Source organism: Rhinopithecus bieti, unplaced genomic scaffold (assembly GCF_001698545.2).
Source record: "Rhinopithecus bieti isolate Rb0 unplaced genomic scaffold, ASM169854v2 scaffold_10657, whole genome shotgun sequence".
Classification (NCBI taxonomy): Eukaryota; Metazoa; Chordata; class Mammalia; order Primates; family Cercopithecidae; genus Rhinopithecus; species Rhinopithecus bieti.
Genome location: NW_016806691.1, coordinates 1,467,041 through 1,491,538, shown reverse-complemented (window position 1 = coordinate 1,491,538; position 24,498 = coordinate 1,467,041). Strand labels below are relative to the sequence as shown.

General features: G+C 38.5%; 1 protein-coding gene across 5 annotated transcripts in view; it reads right to left on the bottom strand.

Annotated features, from left to right (window-relative positions):
• Positions 1–325: 325 nt before the first annotated feature.
• The window catches only part of IL33 (interleukin 33), a 98,737-nt gene continuing 74,564 nt past the window's right edge, over positions 326–24,498 (bottom strand). For 3 of the 5 annotated variants that reach the window (XM_017877450.1, XM_017877451.1, XM_017877449.1), the window contains 6 exons: positions 17,109–17,210; positions 7,688–7,813; positions 7,026–7,151; positions 4,713–4,763; positions 3,765–3,856; positions 326–2,330 (listed from right to left, as the gene is read on the bottom strand). In XM_017877450.1, the coding sequence (XP_017732939.1) occupies positions 2,130–2,330; positions 3,765–3,856; positions 4,713–4,763; positions 7,026–7,151; positions 7,688–7,813; positions 17,109–17,199 (687 nt within the window). In that variant the 5' untranslated portion in view covers positions 17,200–17,210 and the 3' untranslated portion in view covers positions 326–2,129. Of the gene's footprint in view, positions 2,331–3,764; positions 3,857–4,712; positions 4,789–5,328; positions 5,454–7,025; positions 7,152–7,687; positions 7,814–17,108; positions 17,211–24,498 lie in introns of all 5 variants that reach the window. The other 2 variants (XR_001886637.1, XM_017877452.1) reach the window with 2 other exon arrangements.

The following is a 24,498-nucleotide window of genomic DNA, read 5'->3' as shown; positions in this document are numbered from 1 at the left end:
AGAAAATAAGTGTGCTGAGTTGAAAGTTATCTACATAAGGAGTCAGAATAATAAGATCAAGGTTCTGGTGCAGGACCTGTTGGCTGTTTGATCCTGAGTAAAAGTCACTGAACACCTTTGTGTCACCCACCAGTATGGGCACTGACAGTACACAGGTGAAAAAGACACAATCTCTTCTCTTGAAAATGTTACTTAGTTTTGAATCACCAAAATTATCAGGTAATGACCTACTCCGGATACCAACATTGGTAGGTTGGAATATGCTTACTTTCACTTAAGAATTTCAGAATATTGAGTCATCGTATGATAAAATCATTATAGTCTCACATACTCTTGGAAAATATATTTTATTCAATAATATAAACAATGTAGTAGATACATTTGGTTATTTAATAATCATTTTAAGTTTATCGTACAGATGCACACGTCAATAATTAGTGTTTTTCAGAAGGGATGATATACATTCTGCTTTTATTTTTATCTCTTGGTAACAATTATTGACAAAACAATGAAACAAAGATATATTGTTTTACAATTGTAATACCCTGGTATAGTAATTCTCAGCCTTTTTTATCTTATATTCTACCAGCACTTACATCTAATAGGTTTCAATAAAGTAGAAATTTAAAAGTACATACTTTCAGAAAAGGTCATATTTCATATTCTGTTACTATGTTAGTCATTTATCATAAGTATTAAGTCTAAGAAAAATTGCAAAAGAAATTGCTAAGACTTTTAAAACTATTCCTTTAGTAGTTAAAAAAAGTTATATCGTTGAGTATAAATTTTATTGCCCTAGTGACAGTAAAAAACAAAGATGTTTAGCAAAAAATATTGCCATTAATAGGTTTATCTAAAATTCTACAATAGATAAAGCAGAATAAAGGTGTCGGCATCCAGAGGTCAGGTGATATAGAAATGAAATTCAGGGGGTGCAAAAGATATATCAAGGACATGGTAGTTAAAAGAAATGAAAAGAGACAGATGTCAAATGAATATTCCGCAGTAAGCAGGGTTTTCAGGAATCTGGACAACAAAAAGACTCGAGCACATGGGAAGCAAGGATTAAAAGCGACTTCGCCCAGTGTGACTGCGAGTATATCAAAAGACACAGGTCCGTGGAAGCCAGGGTCAGAAGGGATGGTAGCCACGAACATGAGGGACAGTCAGTTACTGAAATGTTAATGGTAATTCGGTATCTCATCTAGGCTCTGGTAGGTTAGAGGACTTCTGGCCTTATCATGGTAGTTGGATTATATGGTACCCGAATGCTCTAAAACATGTTGTGGCTTAGTACTTAAAAAAAAAAAAAAAGTTTTAGCATGTTACATATTCCCAATAAATGAAATTTTATGTCTGAACTAAAATTTACTTCACTTCCTGATGTAAGAATGCCTTGCTTAAAGTAAACTCAATATATAAAACCAGAATTTTAAAATTAAACAATTAGAAATGAAGTTATTCACTTTATAAGTACTGAATTTATTTGTCTTAATTTTTCAATTATCTTTACTTTTTCACACATTTATGTTACCTGGCTTGCCATGTGGGCCTTTGAAGTTCCGTATCCCCTGACAGTAAGGGACAGCTGCTCTGAGTGGTGCCTAAGACATCTACAAACAAACCTGGTGTTTTATTCCAGTTGAAAAAATGATAACTCTGTGAAGCATCTGCTCTTGTTTTTACTAGCAGCTCTAGTGTTTGAGCCTATTGTTTGGAACGGGGGAAAATTATTTCTCCAAGTAGCTCTTTAAAATGGATCCTTGAATACAGAGAGACAAGCTATGGCTCTGTCTCTCCTCAGTGGCCTTAGCTCTAAATATGAAGTTCTTTCTGGACTGAAACTAGAGAAAAGTGAAGGTCAGACTGTATCTCTTTAGAATGTTGACAGTTTCTTTACCAATACCCTATTTAATATACTGATACTTGCATTGAATATGCAGTTATACAGAGGGAAATAAAAAAAGAACTGAAACATTAGAAAAAATATTTTATGTATAATAAGGAAAACACAGCATGCTAAGCGCTCTTCATTTCCCTTAGATGTCACCGTCTCTTTCTTTATCTTTCATTCCTTTTCCAGTGGTAGCATTTGGGTGCTCAACCCAAGACCCACAAGTTTCCATCAACTAAATTTCAGAGAGCTTAAACAAGATATTCTCACTATACAAATTCTCAGAAGAGTCTACTTTAATCAGAGCAAGATGATTATCCTTTACACCTATAAACACTCCAGGATCAGTCTTGCATTCAAATGAAACACAGTTGAAGGGCTTATTATGAAGGACAAAGAAGGCCTGATCTGGCAGTGGTTTTTCACACTTATGGAGCTGAGGAAACAAGAGAGAAAGCAATCCATATGTGAATGGGAAGTTCAGAGTCAACGTTACCTGCCTGTATTGGAAACTAAAGGGGAATACTTATGTATGACTTGATATTTCTAACACGCTTGCTTAGTGAGTAGCAGAGGGGAGATGAGGAGAAGTGAGTACAGGGCCAGAGGGATGGAGGGTGGATTTGATTTGATTCACTGATAGTCAATATAGTTAGAGAGGCAGTATGGATTGGGGTGATTGGATCTGGATGCAGCAGTTCTGGATTTGTGCCCTTCTTTTGACATGTACTATCTCTGAGACCTTGGGCATGTTGCTTTATCTCTCAAGCCTCATTTTTTTAGTCTAACTAGTTTTCTAGATCAGTCAATCCTCAAAATACCTACAGAATATGAATAAATATAAATGATTATTATTTTGGGGCACTGAGTTTTGGGATGGTTTGTTGCATAGCAACAGTTGACCAATACAACAACTCCATTGTAGAGTTACTGTGAGTATTAAATAAAATAATATTTGTAAAACATTTAGCACAGTGCTTGCTATATAATAGAGCTCAGTCTAAGCAGCTCTATTATTGAGTAGTTATACATTCCAAACACTAGATTATATATGTTTAGGAATATTTTATTAGGAAGATACTGGTTACTATCCACTGTTTATGTTAATAAGGCCTTACATGGCTGTGTTAGTTAGCTTTATAATTTTGTGTATTTATATAATTTATCTTCTATATTATGCTCTTCTGTTTTCTTCCATGCCTCTACCTTTGACTTGTTTGTCAAAATAGTTATAATTACACATCATGACCAATATAATAATACCATTTACTAACTAAAGAAGAATATGCAATGAATCCTATGTTCAGAATGTAGATGTTAGATTATTTATAAATCTTGGCACATGGAAACACTTATGACCCTCCCTTAAGCAGGCTCAGAATGGAAAATTAATTTTTCATATTTGTTTAAGAAAACGATATTATACAAAGAAATGTTTCCTAGAGGAACATAGTAGTTCCTAAAGCCAAATAGCAAGGATTTGAGATCATTCTATATAACAGTGCTTCTCAAACTTTAAGGCACATATGAATTTCCTGGAGATTTGTTAAAATATGCTGATTCCGATTTATTTCTGGGAGGCTTGGAATCTTGTATCTCTAACAAGCTCTCAGGTGATGCTGTGCTGCTGGCAGAGAGCAGACTTTCAGTAGCAAAGTCATACATGCCACTTTCCTGCCTTCCTTACTCTAGAAGAAAGTCATTTGTAGTAAGTGATTGTGCTTTATATACAATAGCACAAAAAAAATCCTTCTGCAAAATACCCCAACACCCAAATCTACACAAGTTGGTGGCGTCATGCATGACAGTTATGTAATCATATATATATGTATAAGTTTTTTCTTTTTTTTTTCTTTTTTTTTTTTTTTACCTCCACAGAGTGCTCCTTGTTGTTGGCTTGCAACCAGAAGTCTTTTGTAGGACTCAGGGTTACCATTAACATCTTACCATCAACACCATCACCTTACAATTAAGAAAGTATAAATGATAAAGTTAAGAACTGTAACTCATCTTTATTTAAATGAATTCAGCACCCAGGAAAAGACTCTAAGACATTACATTAAAATAATTACTTCATTCACTAACAGGTAACTTAGAAGTATTTGTACTCAAATTCAAGAGGGACTGATAAGTAGAGGGTGCTTATAAACCGGAGAGAAATTAGTTTTCTTATATGCTTTTTTAACTGGAGAGTTGTGACCCTAATGGGTACTTCTCTGGGCATCAGATTTCCTGTCTGCATGTAAAGCCACTCATAGTGTCCCCCAATATTCATTCCTCTTTTGGGATGGTAATACAACATTCCCCAGCTTGCCTTCTTATGGCTAAGTGTAGTAATACAACTGAGTTCTGACCAATGTGAGATGAGAGGAAGTGTTATATGCAACTTCTAGGTTGTACCCTTAAAGGGAAATAGAATGCATGCATCTGTTTTTCTCTGTCCTGTTGACCGGGCATTGTCATGCTCCCAAGTACTCTTGAACCACGTAGATGTTAGCAGAACCACAAGATGGAAGGAGATGGGTTCCCTGGACAACTTGTTGAGCCATTCCAGCCCTGGCTAAGACAGAAAGTTTTATCTAGCATAAGCCACTCTTGTTTTGGATCTCTATTAAGTATAGCCAAAACTTTATCCTAACGATTAAGCTGTAAAATGGATGAGAATGCATCCTCTGAGAATCTAAGGTTTTACCATGAGCTTGGGTTGGAGATAACCTTTTGAGACTATCTTTTTTCCTATGGGGCAAAAAGGATTTTATTTATCTTTACCCCATACTTAAGAATTCAAGCATTATAGCTACCCAGCCCTCCAAATTACCTGATTCACTTGAGGGGTGTTGAGACTCATAGTAACTCAGTAACACCTTATCTGAAAGAGAATACAGAAAATCCCTCTGGTGAGACACAATTTTCTTAAGTTTTCAGTTCCAACACATATATAACATCAGAAAATATCCTCCCGTTTTATTATATATCAATAAAAGCAAAACTTTTGTGGTTTTGAGAAAGGTCTCAAAAATGCATGAATATGCTCTGACAAATTTTCCAATATAGTTGTTATTAAAATATTTAAAATATTTTTCATAGCATTGACAAAGAGGTTGTACTTTGGTGATACTAATAAGGCTAGAAAGATCTACTGGATAATTTAGAGATAGCAAATACCTGTGGTCCCTCTTTCCATCTTTCACAACAGATACTACATTTCAATGTCAGCATTCTTCTCTGATGAACCTGACAAAACTTCTGAATCCATCTTAACATAGAAGTGGATTCAGGCATCCACTGCCAATGCATTAGAGTTAGCATACAGCATGACTTGTTTGCCATGTCTAAGTTAATCTATTGTTTAAAGTTTGGTAGATTTGGTTTTATTAAAACATTTTACTTTTATTAGTCATTATTACATCATTATAGAAAAGAAAATAATCTACCTTTCTTTTATCTTTTTTCAAGTCTTCAACATATATCTCATAACTTTCATCCTCCAAAGCAAAAGTAATGGATTGATCATTGTATGTGCTTAGAGAAGCAAGAGATTCTGTAATAGGTGAAATTCCTGTTGTTAAGAATTCAAAAACTTGTCAGGTACAATTCTTTTGGCAACCTTTTTAAAAAATGCTCTCTCAAAAAAACATTTTTGCAATTTGAGTTGCATTTTATATGTCACCGTTGGCTAGATGAAAGCCTTTGGCATAAGTTTTACATAGCTCAAAGGCTGAGATGTAACCCTTGAATGGGATTAAAGGTGCTAGTGTCCTGCACAAGGGCCCTGGGAGGCCACGTGAGTGTGCTTATGGGAGAGTTTGGTGGGGAAAAAGAAAATGGAAACCAACAGACACTGCTTGAGGAAAACTTCACTTCATGACACCACATGGTCTGGGGACTGTGGTAAAGAAGGAACTGTATTTTGATAGACATGGATAAATAAATGTTCATCTATAAAGTATGGAGTTACCCAGAAGTTTCTGGCAGTCCTGGAGAATGTGGGTATGAGCTCTGTTCTCTCCTCTGGCTAAATCACGGGGACACTTAGTGCAGTGCTCTTAACTTTTAAAAAGTGTCAAAATACACATAGAAAATGATAATATTTTTATAGGCTGCTGTGGTAAACTGGAGCAGATTTAGGGACTACCTATATGGGGCCTGGAAAAAAAAAGTATACAAAATATTAAGGAGAATGTTAAATACTGAATTTGTACATGAACTTCTAAAGTAAATGATTTAGAAATACTGAATGAGAAACTTCAGTGTTTCTAAACTTCAGTGGGAATTTAGGACATTTATAGCAGGAATAATGCTTGAAATGGCAACTGCAATTCCAGGAAAAGTTTTTTTTTTTTTTTTTTTTTTTTTCTGAGACAGCTGCTCTTGTTGCCCAGACGAGAGTGCCCTGGCATGATCTCGGCTCACTGCAACCTCTGTCAGGGTTCAAGCGATTCTTGTGCCTCAGCCTCACAAGTAGCTGGGATTATGGGTGCACACCACCACAACTGACTAATTTTTCTAGTTTTAGTAAAGACAGGGTTTCGCCATGTTGGCCAGGCTGGTGTTGAACTCCTAACCTCAGGTGATCCGTCAACCTCTCAGCTTCCCAAAGTGCTGGGATTACAGGTATAAGCCACCACGCCTGGCCAAGTTTTTTTTTTTTTAATGATGATCTCTTCACTTCCTGATAGTCATCATCAACTTGGAACCTTGTACAAGGATGTGATAAAATTTAAAACCATTGTAACTACTACTTAAAGTGTATAAAGTGTTAGAATTACGTTTAAAAATACAATAGCTTTTTTCTTTAATGGTCAAAATGTTGAAATTTGGGGGGGAAATGTGTTTTTTCCCCAAAATATAACATATTTTCACCAAAACTAATGACCATGGGATTCCAATCCATAGCAAGTATTTCAAAATAATGATGGTGTGCTAACTAAAGAATGCCTGTGCATTATTAGAACAGCTACCTTGTGCCACTTTGGATGCTATTAGATGAGTACATCAGCTGCAAATGGGCAGAAGTTTCTGGTACACATTAAAGACACAGACTTGGGACTGCTACCTGGAGTAGCACTTTCCACGGTCCTGTGTCACACCTCCCTCCTCACTCCCACATCACTCCTGTAACCAGTCATACCTGTGATACTTGAATCATGAAGTGCTCTAGTATATTTCGGGACCCCTGATATACCAAAGGCAAAGCACTCCACAGTAGACTGCTGTTGACAGGCAGCGAGTACCAGATGTCCTTTGTACTTTCTACCTGCAGACCAGATGGGATTAGGGATGGACCATCAATCCCCACTCTGCACAAACACCCCTTTGAGAATTCCCAGTGAAGGTTTCTTGCTGAGAGTAGTGCTTGACTCCAGGGCTTTGGCCACTCCGTGGACCAAAGGGATTGATAGCTCCTGGCACACTTATACCCCAGTAGAAGCACATTCATTAGAGATCAGGAGGAAGAAAACTAGTCACCCACAATCTCAACACCCAAAAGGTAAGCACTATTAACACTTAAACCTACTTCCTTTAAATTAAAAAAATTCACTTAAAAATATTGTAAACATATTTACACATAGTTGTGTATCTTTAGTTTTCACTTAACATTATAACATAATCATTTCTCTCATGCTATTGAAAATTCTTTGCCCTTTTAAAATAGCTAAAACCAGTTTGTCATCCTTAATATTTTCTAAAAGGAACCTTGGAGTGAGGAAAAATAATTGCATATTTAGATGTGGTAAGCAAAGGCAAATAGATCCCCATCACTATTGCCAGAGAATGTACAGTTCCCCTTACCTGTTTTCAGTGAAGGCCTTTTGGTGGTTTCTCTCCTAAAGTAACAGGCCTCCTTTTTTATCGTAAGGCCAGAGCGGAGCTTCATAAAGTACACGTGGCAAACTTCTTTGGCCTTCTGTTGGGATTCTAAACAATTGAAAAACTTGTGAGACTGTTTCATTCCATTCATCTTTATCCTTTTACAAATCCTGAGTGTAGCAGACCCAGAAAGCAAGTCCTAGTTCACAGTATCTTATCAGAAACCCTTAAGTCAGCTGTGTTTCAAAATTCATAATTTTTTAGGTTTTAGCGTTGTAACAGAGAGTATATACTGTATATATGTAGCACCCCAGAAGAGAGGGGGCAGCACTCCATAATCAAAATTAGTTAATTTTATGTTGAAACATAGGAAAATTTACACAAAGTAAAATAAAGACCTCATGTTAGTTCACATCAGGAGTTAAGAAATGAGGTTAGGTCATATTTTGCTGTCAAATAAGTTCTGAAAAACTTTAGGTCTTTAGAAAAAAATTTTGGTTTTCAGAATTCCATATGAGGGAGTGTGAACCTGTATCCAACATATATCAACCTTTGCCTAATTGAGGGGGATCTTTTACTCATATGAAATGTGCAATCTTTTCTCCTTATCTAGAATACACTTTTAATAATTTTGGGGGGATTGCTGAAGTCTACGAAGGTTATTGATATTAAAATAACTACTGTTTACTAAGTGTCTACAGTGAGCCAAACACCATGCTAATGATTTTACATATGTCTCCATTTAATTCTTCATAATAATCTTGCAAGATAGGCATTATTGACCCCATTTTACAGATGATAATCTGAGGCTCTCAGGAGTCAGTCATGACACTTGCCCAAGATTACAGGGCTGGCGAGAAGTTGTGATTGAAGTATGTCTAAAATCAAACCTATTCTTTCCATTACCATCCACTTACCGTCATCTAAGAAAATGCTACACTACAATTTGAGGGACTAACAAAATGCAAATTCAAATTAAATCAGTTGAAGTAAAAAAGTTAATTGATTATTCAGTAATTATTTCATTTTGCTAAAGAAAAATCTAAGTCTCAAAAGGAAAATTGAATTTGCTACTTGGAAAATCATAAAAAATCTTTCAGAATCAAGTAGAAAAGAAAATTATAACACATGAGTCACAGGACCTCAATTTTTAACATTATATAGTAAATTAATTATCAAGCAATTTACACAGTAAAGTCAAATTTCAATTAGTCACAGTAATTCAGAAAATAAAATAATTATTTGTGACTTTGGGAATCATTTTATGAATTAAAAAAATTCTCCAGAGGATTTGCCTTCCTAAAATAATGCTTTTCAAAGATAAGTGGAAAAGCTTTTATTAGTTGTTATTTTGAATTAATCCACATCTTGCCTCCAATTCAGAGTAGGTACCTTTACTTCAACTGATTTAACAAGGGAAGACCACTGAATTATATTCACACCCACTCTGGAACTCTTTGCCATTGATTCTCAATTCAGAAATATCAACTGTGGTATCTTGTATTTATATTTTAGTGCTTTTACACTTACAAAGATAATTTATAAAGAAAACTAGTGCTAGAGCCAGCATTGTACTTATTCTCCTAGCAAGTAATTTAATGCAGTACTTTACTGACCCTTGTATTAATTCGTTTTCTGCTACTATCACAGAATACCATAGACTTGGTAATTTATAAAGGAAAAAAATTTGTTGGCCAGGTGCTGTGACTCACACCTGTAATCCCAGCAATTTGGGAGGCTGAGGCGAGAAAATCGCTTGAGACTAGGTGTTCAAGACCAGCCTGGGCAACACAGTAAGACCCTGTCTCTACAAAAAATTAAAAAAAAAAAATAGCTGGGCATGGTGGCCTGCTTCTGTAGTCTCAGCAACTTGGGAGGCTGAGACCAAAGGATTGCTTGAGCCTGGGAGTTTGAGGCTGTAGTGAGCTATAATCATGCCATGGCACTCCAGCCTGGGTGACAGAGTGCAACCCTGTCTCTAAAAAAAGAAAAAACAGAGAGAAAATTATTTATTACACTTCTGGAGGCAGGCAAATCCAAGAATATTGTGCAGGCATCTGGTGAGGATCATCTGATGGTGGAGGGCAGCAGTGAGTACATGAGTCAGAGAGGAAATCCGGCGAACTCACTTTTATAACAAACCCAGTCTCTTGATAACCAAACCACTTCCATGATAACAGCAGTAATCTGTTCATGATAGTGGAGTTCTCATGACCTAATTACATCTTAAAGATCCGACCTCTCCAGAGGTTGCAGTGAGCCGAGATAGTACCACTGCACTCCAGCCTGGCGACAGAGTGAGACTCTGTCTCAAAAAAAAAAAAAAAAAAAAAAAAAAAAAAAAAAAAAAAAGCCCTGACCTCTCAACCCTTTTAAAATGGGGATTAAATTTTAACATGAGTTTTGGTGGAAACATGCAAACCATAGCAACTATACCACATTGTCTTTTCAAAGCTAAAAGGCATAATATGATAACTGAAAGAATGCTCACTCCTTATATTCTTTATATTTTAGTCAGCATCACATGGGAACATGATAGGCATGCCTAATACTGAGTGTGGGCTCTGGGGGAACAGGATATCAGTCTGGGTAGTTAAAAGTGAGGATCACAATACTGAGGAAGTACTGAAGATGTAGAAGACTTTAGGAGATAAGAAGAGAGTTAAAGATACAGGTGTGAGGGCTAGCATCTATTGGACAAGCACTGCTTACAGTTCAAGGATGGGGGTTACTACATTTGAAGTATTGAAAACACTTTGCATCAGGAGAATTTTGAAGAACATATGCTTTGGTGTTTTGGGAAGCTGAAAGTGTGAGGTTTGTGTTCTGGAGAGGAAAGTGTAAAGCTGGCATGGACATGTGGACTTTGCAGGAAGGAGCATTCCACTGGGGTCAAAGAGCCAGCTCTAATGTATATAAGGGCTGTTACCACTTTCTATGTTTCTATCCTGCCTGCTCCCTGAGGGCAATAGCTTAGTATGAATTTTAAGAAAATTCCCATAGCTAATTTCATCATAACAGCAGCATAAATCCCTCAGGAATTTCTGGTGAGTAAATAGGAAGGATCCTGGAAATCTTTCTATAATTCTGCCACTCAGAGAACAAGACTATGGCTGATAGAAACCACAGAGGTGAAGCACTCCATCTTTCATTTCTCCCCAAGCACGGATTTTACCAAGGTGTCTTCTTACTGCTTACTACCCTTTACCTGTCTGTGGCAATGGACTCTCAGGACTACTTATTTCTTTGAACCCCTCTTTCCTTATGCCATGTCACCAGTTTCCCTCGGTTCTTCTTGTTTCTCTCTGACTAGTGCACCTTGTCTCTTTGTTAGTTATCCCTCTTCTGTCTGCTCATAAATGTTGGTGTTTCTCAGGGTTTTGACTTTTTCTTCTTCTCTCACTCTAAACTTTCTTCCTGGGAAATCATGCTTGCTTCAATGACTTCAATCACCTTTTTAGAGGGTGATGACTCCCCAGACTGTAACTCTATCTTTGGTCTTTTTCCTGAGCTTTCTATCTGTTGTTCTTTCTCCACAAGTCATTTTGACCCAGCTACTTTAAAGCATCGCTGTCTCTTTCTGTGTATATCTTCTGAATTCTGGATATCTCTACCTGGGTGAGACACAGCTACCTTAAACTAAGATTCACTGGTCTTAGTCTCTTTTCTGCTGCCATAACAGAATACCATGGACTGAGTAATTTATAAAGAAAAGAGTTTTATTTGGTGTCTGGTTCTGGACATTGGGAAGTCCAAGATTGAGGGGCTGTAGCTGATGAGGTCCTTCTTGCTGTGTCGTCACATAGTGGAAGGCATCACATGGTGAGAGTGCACATGAGGCAAAGAAAGGATGGGGACTGAACTTCATCATTTTTATCAGAAACCCAATCCTGCAGTAACTAACCCACTCCCACGACAATGGCATTAATCCATTAATGAAGGCAAAGCCCTTATAATCTAATCACCTCTTAAAGGTCCCACCTCTCTTCTTCTTCTCCTTTTTTTATTTTTTTTATTTTTATTTTTTGAGATGGAACCTTGCTCTGTTGACAGACTGGAGTACAGTGGTGCAATCTTGGCTCACTGCAACCTCTGCCTCCTAGGTTCCAGCGATTCTCCTGCCTCAGCCTCCCGAGTAGATGGGACTACAGGGGTGTGCCACCATGCCCAGCTAATTTTTATATTTTTAGTAGAGACGGGGTTTCATCATGTTGGCAAGGATGGTCTCAATCTCTTGACCTTGTGATCCACCCGCTTTGGCCTCCCAAAGTGCTGGGATTACAGGCATAAACCACCGCACCCGGCCGGTTCCACCTCTTAATACTATCACAATGGTAATTAAATTTCTACATGAGTTTTGGAGGGGACATTCAAACCATGGCAGTACTTACAATAAAAAATTTCTTTTTCTTTTCTACCCCCGATATATTTCTCCTGAATTGCCTATCTTGAGAAATAGTAGAGCTATCTATCATTATCCACCCATTTCTTTCTTTTTTTTTTTTTTGAGATGGAGTCTCACTCTGTCGCCCAGACTGGAGTGCAGTGGCACGATCTCGGCTCACTGCAAGCTCCTGCCTCCCGAGTAGCTGGGACTACAGGCGCCTGCCACCCTGCCTGGCTAATTTTTTATATTTTTAGTAGAGATGGGGTTTCACCGTGTTAGCCAGGATGGTCTCGATCTCCTGACCTTGTGATCCACCTGCCTTGGCCTCTCAAAGTGCTGGGATTACAGGCGTGAGCCACCACGCCTGGCCTCTACCCAATTCTTTAATAAAAAAAGCTGAGAATCATTTATTTTTCCTTCTTTCCATTCTTACAATTCATTCAATCTGTCCTTAAGTCTTTTTGATTTCACCTTCTGAATATATCTGAAATCTAGTCTGTCCTCTCTATTCTGTTGTCTTAGGTCACGCCTTCATCATTAGTCCCTTAGATTAGTGCAGTAGACCTCTAACCAGTTTCTGTTTCTACTCTTGCCTCCTCACTTTATCATCACACTTCACCAATGTGGTATCTGTAAAGTAAAAATATTTTATCATTCCTCAGTTCAACATTTTCAATGATTCCCTACTGTCTACAGGATAAAGTCAAATCTCCTTTACTGTAACAGAAGATCTTCTATGGATAGACTCAAGCTAAAGAGGTTGATCTCTACTCAGTTCTAGCTAACTATTGCCATGCAACATATGGACCCAGTGTTTCTAGATCTTTGGATTTTTTAGAGAAACTATACACATTTAGATTTTCATTAAAAATATCCTATTTTTAAAAAATTGACTCAATTAGAAAATATCAGTAACACTGTTCAGTCCTAATAAAATACTCCTGCTGGATGGATCTATCCCAAGGCTCCCATATTGTGACCTCTGGCTAGATCCATGAATGAAGACGGCTGGATTTTTAGGGAAGAGAAAGTGTTGACAGATGTGGGGGAGAGAAAGTAGGAGAAGAGAAAAACCTGACCCTGGAAAGTAGCTTCCTGGAAACTGGGAAGGGAAGGGTTGTGAGAGAGGCTTTCCTCCAGGCCATGAAGTCCTGTACCCTGTTGACATTAGAGGCAAAATGCCGTGGGGGTGACCACAATGTGGGACTGATTGTGGGGACACCTGCAGTGGTTGGCTACTAAGTTTTGTGGCATTGTGAACTGTGACTTGTGTCAGATCCTGGTAGCTAAAGAGAAGAGAAGGAATTAAATGTGCTTTCTTGCCTTGTTTCTTGGGATCTTAGAGAAGAAGCTTATTTAGAAAAACAAGGTATGACACATCTTGCATTTTGAGTTGAGAAGCAGTTTACACCTGTCACATACCCCAGGGATATCTGTCAGATTTTTCACCAGGATTGTTTAAACAATCACAGTTTTAGTGCAGTAGCTCTATCCCACTTGCCCCCATCTGTGAGTTTACTTTCCATGATTTCAGTTGCCCACAGTGAAATACAGTAAGATATTTTGAGAGAGAGAGAGAGTGCACAGACATTCACATCGTTTTCATTATGGTATGTTGTTCTAATTGCTCTACTTTTTTATTAGTTATTGTTAATTTCTTATTGTGCCTAACTTATAAATTAAACATTATCATGGGTATGTATTTGTAGGAAAAAACGTAGTATATGTAGGGTTAGGTACTATCCATTGTTTAGGTATCTGTTGGGTGTCTTGGTACATATTCCCTGCAATCCAAAATTGGTTGGTAGAAGTACCTACTGTCAGTACCATCAGTAGATTTACTTATCACATGGTAAGTGGAATGTCACTCAGGGCACAGGTAAATTATTTATAGGACTTTTCTTATCAAAGATCATTAAAATTTAGGCCTAAATGAAAGCCTTGCTCCAAAGACATTCCAAAAAGATCAAAAGGCACAGAAGTTTTAGTTTGGGAAGAATGTGTGGCCAATAGTGTGGTGATATTACAAAACAATGAATTCGAAACTATTATAGATTGGGCATCTTGAGGTCAATCCCACCACAATTGCACGGACAAACTCAATCGTGTCCCAGTGCACAAGTGAGTCCAGCTATTGATAGTGACTTAACAGAAAGTTTAAATGAACATAAGCACAAAAAATTAGTCTTTCTACCCTTGGGAATGGGGAGAAAAAGGAATATCTACTCCAAGACCAAAAATAATAAGTCCTGTTTCTGGCCCTGAACATCCAGAATTATGGAGGTGTACTGTGGCCTCATACCGCATTAGAATTTGGTCTGGAAATCAAGCTGTAGAAACAAGAGATCAAGAGATCGTAAGCCATTTTATACTATCGACCTAAATTCCAGTCTAACCGTTCCTTTGCAAAGTTGTATAAAGCCCCCTTATATTCTAGTTCTAGGAAATATAGTTACTAAACCAGACTTCCAAACTACAACCTGTGAAAATTGCAGATTGTTTACTTGCATTGATTCCACTTTCAATTGGCAACACTGTATTCTGCTAATTAGAGCAAGAGAAGGCATTGGCAACACTGTATTCTGCTAATGAGAGCAAGAGAAGGCATGTGGATTCCTGTGTCCATGGACCAACCGTGGGAGGCCTTGACATCCATCCATATTTTACTGAAGTATTAAAAGCCATTTTAAATAGATCCAAAAGATTCATTTTTACTTTAATTTCAATGATTATGGGATTAATTGCAGCCACAGCTACGGCCACTGTGGCAGGAGTTGCATTGCACTCTTCTGTTAAGACAGTAAACTTTGTTAAAGACTGGCAAAAGAATTCTACAAGATTGTGGAATTCACAATCTGGTATTGATCAAAAATTGGCAAATCAAATTAATGATCTTAGATAAACTGCCATTTGGATGGGAGATAGGCTCTTGAGCTTAGAACATCATTTCCAGTTACAGTTTGACTGGAATATGTCAGATTTTTGTATTACACCCCGAGTTTATAATGAGTCTGAGCATTACTGGGACATGGTTAGATGCCATCTACAGAGAAGAGAACAAATTTTTGAAGCATCAAAAGCCCATTTAAATTTGGTACCAGGAACTGAGACAATCGCGGGAGTTGCTGATGGCCTCGCAAATCTTAACCCTGTCACTTGGGTTAAGACCATCGAAAGTACTACTATTATAAATTCATATTAATCCTTGTGTGCCTGTTCTGTCTGTTGTTAGTCTGCAGGTGTACTTAGCAGCTCCGAAGAGACAGCGACCATCAAGAATGGGCCATGATGACGATGGCGGTTTTGTTGAAAAGAAAAGGGGGAAATGTGGGGAAAAGAAAGAGATATCAGACTGTTACTGTGTCTATGTAGAAAGTAGTAGACATAAAAGACTCCATTTTGTTCTGTACTAAGAGAAATTCTTCTGCCTTGAGATGCTGTTAATCTGTAACCCTAGCCCCAACCCTGTGCTTGCAGAGACATGTGTTGTGTTGACTCAAGGTTTAATGGATTTAGGGCTGTGCAGGATGTGCTTTGTTAAAAAAGTGCTTGAAGGCAGTATGCTTGGCAAAAGTCATCACCGTTCTCTAAATACACTGCTGAAGGCCCCAGGGACCTCTGCCTAGGAAAGCCAGGTATTGTCCAAGGTTTCTCCCCATGTGATAGCCTGAGATATGGCCTCGTGGGAAGGGAAAGACCTGACCATCCCCCAGCCCGACACCCGTAAAGGGTCTGTGCTGAGGAGGATGAGTGAAAGAGGAAAGCCGCTTTGCAGTTGAGAGAAGAGGAAGGCATCTGTCTCCTGCTTGTCCCTGGGAATGGAATGTCTCGGTGTAAAACCTGATCGTACATTTTATTTATTGAGATAAGAGAAAACCGCCTTATGGCTAGTGGTAAGACATGCTGGAGGCAATACTGCTCTTTAATACACCGAGATGTTTGTGTAAAGTCAAACATAAATCTGGCCTACCTGCACATCAAGGCATAGCACCTATTCTTAAACTTATTTATGACAGAGAGATCTTTGCTCACATGTTTTCCTGCTGACCCTTTCCCCACCATTACCCTATAGTCCTGCCACATTCCCCTCTGCGAGATGGTAGAGATAGTGATCAATAAATACTGAGGGAACTCAGAGACCAGTGCTGGCACGGGTCCTCTGTATGCTGAGCGCTGGTCCCCTGGGCCCACTGTTCTTTCTCCATACTTTGTCTCCGTGTCTTATTTCTTTTCTCAGTCTCTTGTCCCACCTGATGAAAATACCCACAGGTGTGGAGGGGCTGGCCCCTTCATGTTTCATTTGGTGAATCTCATTTTATCTGAAATAGACAATGCTGATGGTAGTTCTGTTTAGAAATAACTCCAAGAACAGTTTTTATATTCTGGTTTTGCATTGAAAATCAGATTTGCTTCTGTCTCAAAGAGATGTTTATGTAAAATTAAATAAGGACTGGCAGCAAGCTGCACTTTTTTTTTCTAAATGGGAAAAGGGTTAAATTACCCAGGTTCAGGTATATTTTTATGGCAACACAAATTGACTAAGATCATTATTCAAATATCTTCATCTGTTATTCTCTTCTTCATCAGTAGTTGCAACTTAAGACCACATGCCTGATACCACCAAAGGTCTTAATGAATATTTGTTGAATAAAAGTGGACCTGCTTAAAATTTTGCTAGTTTATCAGGGAAAAGGTTTTGGGGGTTTGGCGGCAGGACGTGTGTGGAGCAAGAAATGGTTGATATAAAAGGCTATAACTAAGTGTATCACTATTCACAGGTTCAGATTATCTTAGCTATTCCTGCCCGATGATGTATCAAATATGCCAAAGTTGGCTATATATGGTCTGTTCAAAACCAGTCTGCTGTATTATATCCTTATGTGCCATCCCTTTTTATTTCAGTTCTTCTATTCTTAGTAGATTTTGATAAGATAGCATGTATAAACATTGGAGTAGTAAATATTTGATAACAGATAAAAATGTGTGTAAAACATTCAGAGACACTTAAGTGCTTACTTCCCAGCTTGAAACACAAGGCTTTGCTTGCTGTGTTCTTCTGCTTTGTTGTGGAAATTTTGTTGGTTGAATACTTCATTTTTGGCTTCATTTTTCAGGCTTCTATTGGATTAAAATATAATATTAGTTCATTTGTCTCAACTTAAAAACAAATAGAAACAACTGTGGCTAGCTTACTACCAAATTGGTAACATAACCATATAGAGGAAATAATTATTTCAGTAAAGTTTGAACATAGTATTCTAACTATGCATTCATACTAGGATATGGTACTCTGCACTGCATAATGACGCTTTGGTCAATGGACTGCATATACAATGGTGGTCTCACAAGATTATAATGGAGCTGATAAATTCTTATCACCTAGTGGTGTTGTAGTCATTGTAACATCCTAGAACAATTCATTACTTGCGTGTTTGTGGTGATGGTGATGTAAACAAACCCACTGCACTGCCAGTTGTATAAAAGTGTAGCACATACAATCATGCGTAGTATATAATACTTGATAACAAATGACTATGTTACCGGTTTATGTATTTGCTATACTATACTTTTTATCATTATTGTAGTTTGTGTTCCTTCTACTTATAAAAAAATAAATTAATTGTAAAGCAGCCTCCTGCAGGTCTGTCAAAAAGGTATTCCAGAAGAAGACATTGTTATAGGAAATGACAGCTCCATGCATGTTATTGCCCCTGAAGAACTTCCAGTAGGACAAGATATGGAAGCGAAAGACAGTGATATTAATGATCCTGACCCTGTGTAGACCTAGACTAGGGTGTGTGTGTTTGTGTCTTAGATTTTAAGGAAAAGCATAAAAGTAAAAAATTAAAATTAAAATTTCAAAATGGAAAAAAGCTTATAGAAGAAGGGTATAAAGGAAGACATTTTTGTACAGCTGTACAATGTGTTTTAAGCTAAGTGTTATTATAAGAGTCAAAACATTAAAAAAATTAAAAGTTTATAAAGTAAAAAAGTTGTAGTAAGCAAGGTTAATTTATTATGGAAAAAAGGAAACAATTTCAAATAAATTTAGCTTAACCTAAGTGTACAGTGGTCATAAAGTTGATAGTCGTGCTCAGTAATGACCTAGGCCTTCACATTGACTCACTACTTACTCATTGACTCACCTAGACTAATTTTCCATCCTGCAAGCTCCATTCATGGTTAAGTGCCCAATACAAGTGTACCATGTTTTAATCTTCATACCATATTTTACTTTACTTTTCTGTGTTTAAATATGTTTAGATACACAAATACTGCTGTGTTAGAATTGACATTTTATAATCTATTCTTCCTGAAGCCTGCAACCTGAAGGCGTCCTCTGCAAATGAGAACTTTGGTTTCCACAATCCTTTATTTTAACCCAGACATTCCTTTTTATTGATCCCAGTTGACTGTAGCCTTTTATCCCTTACCCATCTCCCAGCTGAACCCCTCCATCCCCTGCTTCAAGTTATCCCACCTTTCTGGACCAAATGAATGTATTTCTTAAATGTATTTGATTGAAGTCTCATGTCTCCCTAAAATGCATAAAACCAAGCTGCACACCGACCACTTTGAGTACATGTTCTCAGGATCTCCTGAGGGCTTTGTCACAGGCCATGGTCATTCATATTTGGCTCAGAATAAATCTCTTCAACTATTTTACAAAGTTTGACTCTTTTTGTAGACAGTGGAAATATTGGTACTGCAATTCTGAGACTGTTTTGTTATACTTTAGTATAGAGGAAATAAGGAGATATATTATGTTACATGGTTTTGACTGTAGGGGAAAGGAGATACAAACATAAAAGAAGTCATGAGAAAACCTATGGAATGTTAAATTTGAGTCAGCAATATCAGTGTGCCCATATCTTAGTTTCTTAATACTTTCTGTACTGAAAGGAACAGCGGCTCCAGATCTGGAGCTGTAAAATAGTGGTGAACATGGAACATCTTGTTGTGCCACAAAGCAGAGTCACTAAAAAACTAGTGAGGTTGTGTCAGAAGCATATACACAAGCCACCAGGAAAAATCTCCTGCTGGCCAAACTTGATACAATTTAAGGATCAAAAAGAATAATGGTGGTAATTGACCATAAAGCATTTAAAGAAACCCAGAAGTTCATAGCATTTCTCAGGAATTGAATGAATAGGGAGGGGTCTAGTCATTACAGAAGGAATGATAGCATTGAAACTGGCCTCATTGTCTGGGGTGCCACCCAGAGTTCTTGGTCTCATGACTGAGGAAATCAAGGAAGGTGGACACACCAAAGGTGGGATTAGAGCAGAAGTTTAATAAATGAAAGAAGGAGACAAAGCTCTCTGCTGTGGAGAGGGGTCCTGAGTAAGGGTTGCTATTCTATAGTGGAATACAAGGGTTTTTATAAACGAGCTAGTGGGGAAGGGGTGCTTTATTTACATAAGGTGTGAAAAACTGGTTAGGTCTAGGTGTGTCATTTGCAGAAGGCATGAATTCCTGACAACAACCCCCCACCCTGTCCTTCCGGTGTGTATGTGGGCTCGTAGCCTAAGTTACTTCATGTTGTTTAACTTCCCTTACTGCACATGTGTTGGGGGTAGAATCCTCCATTGTGGACATGCCTAGCTCATTGTAACTCCTCTTCTCTGTGTAGCTACAGGCATGTTCCAAGCATGCCCTCTTGAGCAAGCTTCCTTTTTTGAATATATCCAAAGAAGGAAAGGAATGTGTTCACTGAGGCCAACTGAATGTATATGAAATTACACAGAAGGCACTCTTTTGTACTGGAGCTTGCTTCCTTATCTATGTTTGTGGCTTGATCTATTTGCCTAGCTGTTTTCTTCTTTCTTTCTGTCTCAGAATCAGACAAATCACCATCTTGCAACCTCCAATTTAATACTTGATTCAAGCAAGGGACATCAATTGATATGAAACCTTGATGATCAAGCTGGGTCACTGTATCATACTGAAAAAATATGGAGTTCTGTATCATAAATTGAAGAAAACTCCATATTCTCTTAGTATGGTTCTGCAATCTGGCTTCAGCATTAGGGTATGACACTGTGCTGTGGTTTGTGGAGGGAGCAGGACTTCTTCTCCAGTCTTAAACTCTCTGACATTGCCTGCAATTCTATCAATAATTATTGCTTCTTCTTTTTAAGTATTGGCCTCTTGTTTTGCTACACTACAAACCAAACAAACAAACCAAATTATGCCAGCAGTGGTTACAACGTAAATCCCTTACAAACTTCATATGAACAATCTCTTCTAGCAGTTAAAAGAAGAGCATTGAGTTCTTGGGTTAGAGGACTCATTAGAAGGTAAACTTTATGCACCCTTGTTTTGTTCCTGGACAAACTTGTGGAGGCTGAAACTCCAAATGATCTTGTCTAGGTAGAACTGCTATAACCTTATGTGCATGCTACCTATTTACATCCAGTCCCATGGGCAAAATCCTCGATCATCAGCCAGTTAAAGACTACCTATTCTGCCCCTCAATCTTGCCATGGGAGTAAGTGTTGTGCTCACACAGCTTGAAGACTTCACATCAAACCTTATTTTCTTCCTCTGATTCTCCCACCTTTGTTGGTCAAGAATGCTTAGAAACAGAGGATCTTACATATCATTTTACTGAGCCCCTAACTTTACAGATGAGTAGACTGAAACTCTAAAGATTAAGTGCCTTGCCCAGGATTATGAAACAGAACCAACAGAACCAGCAACAGAATCTAGCCTCCTGACTTCCATCTTGATGCCAGTACTTCCCCATCCTGTCTGCCTCTGTTCTTTCTCCCTTTCCTCCTCAAAATAGGAAGACAATAATCAGAACTGGGAATTTAACTCCAAACACTCAGCCTTTCTTATACACAAAGCAGTTGTCCAACTTCTTGGAAATAATAAGTTTCTGAATATGGTTGTTAATTTGTAATCACACATTTGGAATAATAAGATAGGGAATCCAATTGTAGTTACATTTTAAGTTGTACATAAAATAATTTAAATAGTAACCTGCACACAGTAGATAATGAAGTAACACTTTACTAACATAAAAACTGCATTGCCGTGATGTTGTTTGTTTTCTCTTCTACCCAAGGATACTTACATCCGAGAAAAAACAATTCCTGGTCATTAAAGAAAGTTACTTTTTCTTTTGTTATAATCTTAGAATATTTTAATAAATATGTTACATTTTCTGGCGCCCCCGCAGCACGGGGCTGTGGTGGTGGGCTTCAAGCCTGTAATGCCTAAAGCATTTGGGAGGCCCTGAGATGGCGCGGATCACAAAGGTCTAGGAGATCACAAGACCGATCCTGGGGCTAACCATGGGTGAAACCCCCGGTTTTTTTTTTGTTTTGTTTTTTTTTTTTCGTTTTTCTCTAACCTCAAAAAGAAATACTAAAAAAAGCTAGGCGTGGGCGAGGTGGCGGGCGCCTGTAGTCGCCAGCTACCTCGGGAGGCCTGAGGCAGGAGAATGGCGTAGAACCCGGGAGGCCGGAGCTTGCAGTGAGCTGAGATCTGGCCAGCTGCACTCCGCAGCCTGGGCGAAGAAGCAAGACTCCATGTAAAAAAAAAAAAAAAAAAAAAAAAAAAAAAAAAAAAAAAAATTAAAAAATAAAATGTTACATTTTCAAATAAATATGGGAAACGTTCCAATCTACGTTCTATCTCTAGGAGAGTCAGACTCATGTTAGCATAGAAAAGGTGTTGATAGTCCTTTATTGAAGAATCATGGGTACCTTTGTTTAACTATTGTTTTCAGTAGTTATTTGATCTCATAACCTTTTTCTCCCCTCTAATCACCCTCATGGACTAGTTTGAGAGAATGCACTTGGAAGAACTTTACCATAAACCAGTATTGGCTTGCATAATTGAGCAAGATAGAGAAGCTGAAAATACTACATTTACAATGGAGTCATTGACACAGAGAAAGTCAACGCCCTTTATAGAACCGCATGATAAGTCAAAAGCATAGTATTTTCAAATCCTATTCTGAAAAAGTATTTTCTTCAAATAACCTGCAAATTCTTTGCCTTGATCACTGTTTTCACCATTTTTTTTCAGACTAAAATTTACTCATTACTCTCCTATTTTTATGACAGAAATATTTTAGAACATATGGAAATGGAAACATCACTGGTTCTTTTTTGCTGCTATTCCCAGTGATATACAGCAAATATCCCTGCACACTGGTTATGATACTCACCTAAGTTATAAAGTGCTTGTCTCAGATGATGTGGTTTCCTGTAGTCAGCAATTGTAGTATTTAAGGCAGTTACATCCCAGTACTACTTATATAGACACACACATGGATTAAGCAACATTGGATGACAGCATTTGATGTATGAGGCAATGCAGATGGAGTTACTTAAATGCATTAGAACATGTGGGAGCTTATCTTTTTCCTACCATCAGATCCTAAACAGAGATTATTTTAGCTGCAGCACTTTCATTTTATTTTATTTTATTTTTGAGACAGAGTCTTGTTCTGCTGCCCAGGCTGGAAATGTGTAAATGAGAGGAAAGTGTATGTGTGGTAGACCCTGACATTCTTTTTTCTGTGTAAAAAATTAGGGGGACAGTTCCAAGATGGCCAAATAGGAACAGCTCTAGGCTACAGTTCCCAGCATAAGCAATGCAGAAGATGAATGATTTCTGCATTTCCAACTGAGGTACCAGGTTCATCTCACTGGGGTGTGTCGGACAGTGTGTGCCAGACAGTGGGTGGAGCCCACCAAGCGAGAGCCAAAGCAGGGCAAGGCATCGCCTCACCCGGGAAGCGCAAGCAGTAAGGGAATTACCTTTCCTAGTCAAGGGAAACCATAACACACAGCACCTGGAAAATCGGGTCACTCACACCCTAATACTGTGCTTTTCCAAGGGTTTTAGCAAATGGCGCACCAGGAGATTATATCCCGCGCCTGGCTCAGATGGTCCCACGCCCATGGGGCCTCCCTCATTGCTAGCACAGCAGTCTGAGATCTAACTGTAAGGCTGCAGTGAGGCAGGGGGAGGGGTGCCCGCCATTGCTGAGGCTTGAGTAGATAAACAAAGCCACCAGGAAGCTCCAACTGTGTGGAGCCCACTGCAGCTCAAGGAGGCCTGCCTGCCTCTGTAGACTCCACCTCTGGGGTCAGGGCATAGCCAAACAAAAAGCAGCAGAAACCTCTGCAGATTTAAATGTCCTTGTCTGACAGCTTTGAAGAGAGTAGTGGTTCTCCCAGCATGGAGTTTGAGATCTGAGAACGGACAGACTGTCTCTTCAAGTGGGTCCCTGACCCCCAAGTAGCCTAACAGGGAGGCACCCACCAGTAGGGGCAGGCTGACACCTGACACGGCCAGGTACCCCTCTGAGACAAAGCTTCCAGAGGAACCATCAGGCAGCAACAATTGCTGTTCAGCAATATTCACTCTTCTGCAACCTCCACTGCTGATACCCAGGCAAACAGTGTCTGAGTGGACCTCCAGCAAACTCCAGAAGACCTGCAGCTGAGGGTTCTGACTGTTAGAAGGAAAACTAACAAACAGAAAGGACATCCACACCAAAACCCCATCTGTACATCACCATCATCAAAGACCAAAGGTAGATAAAACCACAAAGATGGGGAAAAAACAGAGCAGAAAAGCTGAAAATTCTAAAATTCAGAGTGCCTCTTCGCCTCTAAAGGAACGCAGCTCCTTGCCAGCAGTGGAACAAAGCTGGACAGAGAATGACTTTGATGAGTTGAGAGAAGAAGGCTTCAGATGATCAAACTTCTCCGAGCTAAAAGAGGAAGTTCAAACCCATCGCAAAGAAGCTAAAAACCTTGAAAACAGATTAGACGAATGGCTGACTAGAATAACCAATGTAGAGAAGTCCTTAAATGACCCGATAGAGCTGAAAACCATGGCACGAGAACTACATGACAAATGCACAAGCTTCAGTAACTGATTCGATCAACTGGAAGAAAGGATATCAGTGATTGGAGATCAAATGAATGAAATGAAGCAGAAGAGAAGTTTTGAGAAAAAAGAGTAAAAAGAAATGAACAAAGGCTTCAAGAAATATGGCACTATGTGAAAAGACCAAATCTGCATCTGATCGGTGTACCTGAAAGTGACAAGGAGAATGGAACCAAGTCAGAAAACACTCTGCAGGATATTATCCAGAAGAACTTCTGCAACCTAGCAAGGCAGGCCAACATTCAACTTCAGGAAATACAGAGAATGCCACAAAGATAATCCTCGAGAAGAGCAACTCCAAGACACATAATTGTCAGATTCACCAAAGTTGAAATGAAGGAAAAAATGTTAAGGGTAGCCAGAGAGAAAGATTGGGTTACCCACAAAGGGAAGCACATCAGACTAACAGTGGATCTCTTGGCAGAAACTCTCCAAGCCAGAAGAGAGTGGGGGCCAATATTCAGCATTCTTAAAGAAAAGAATTTTC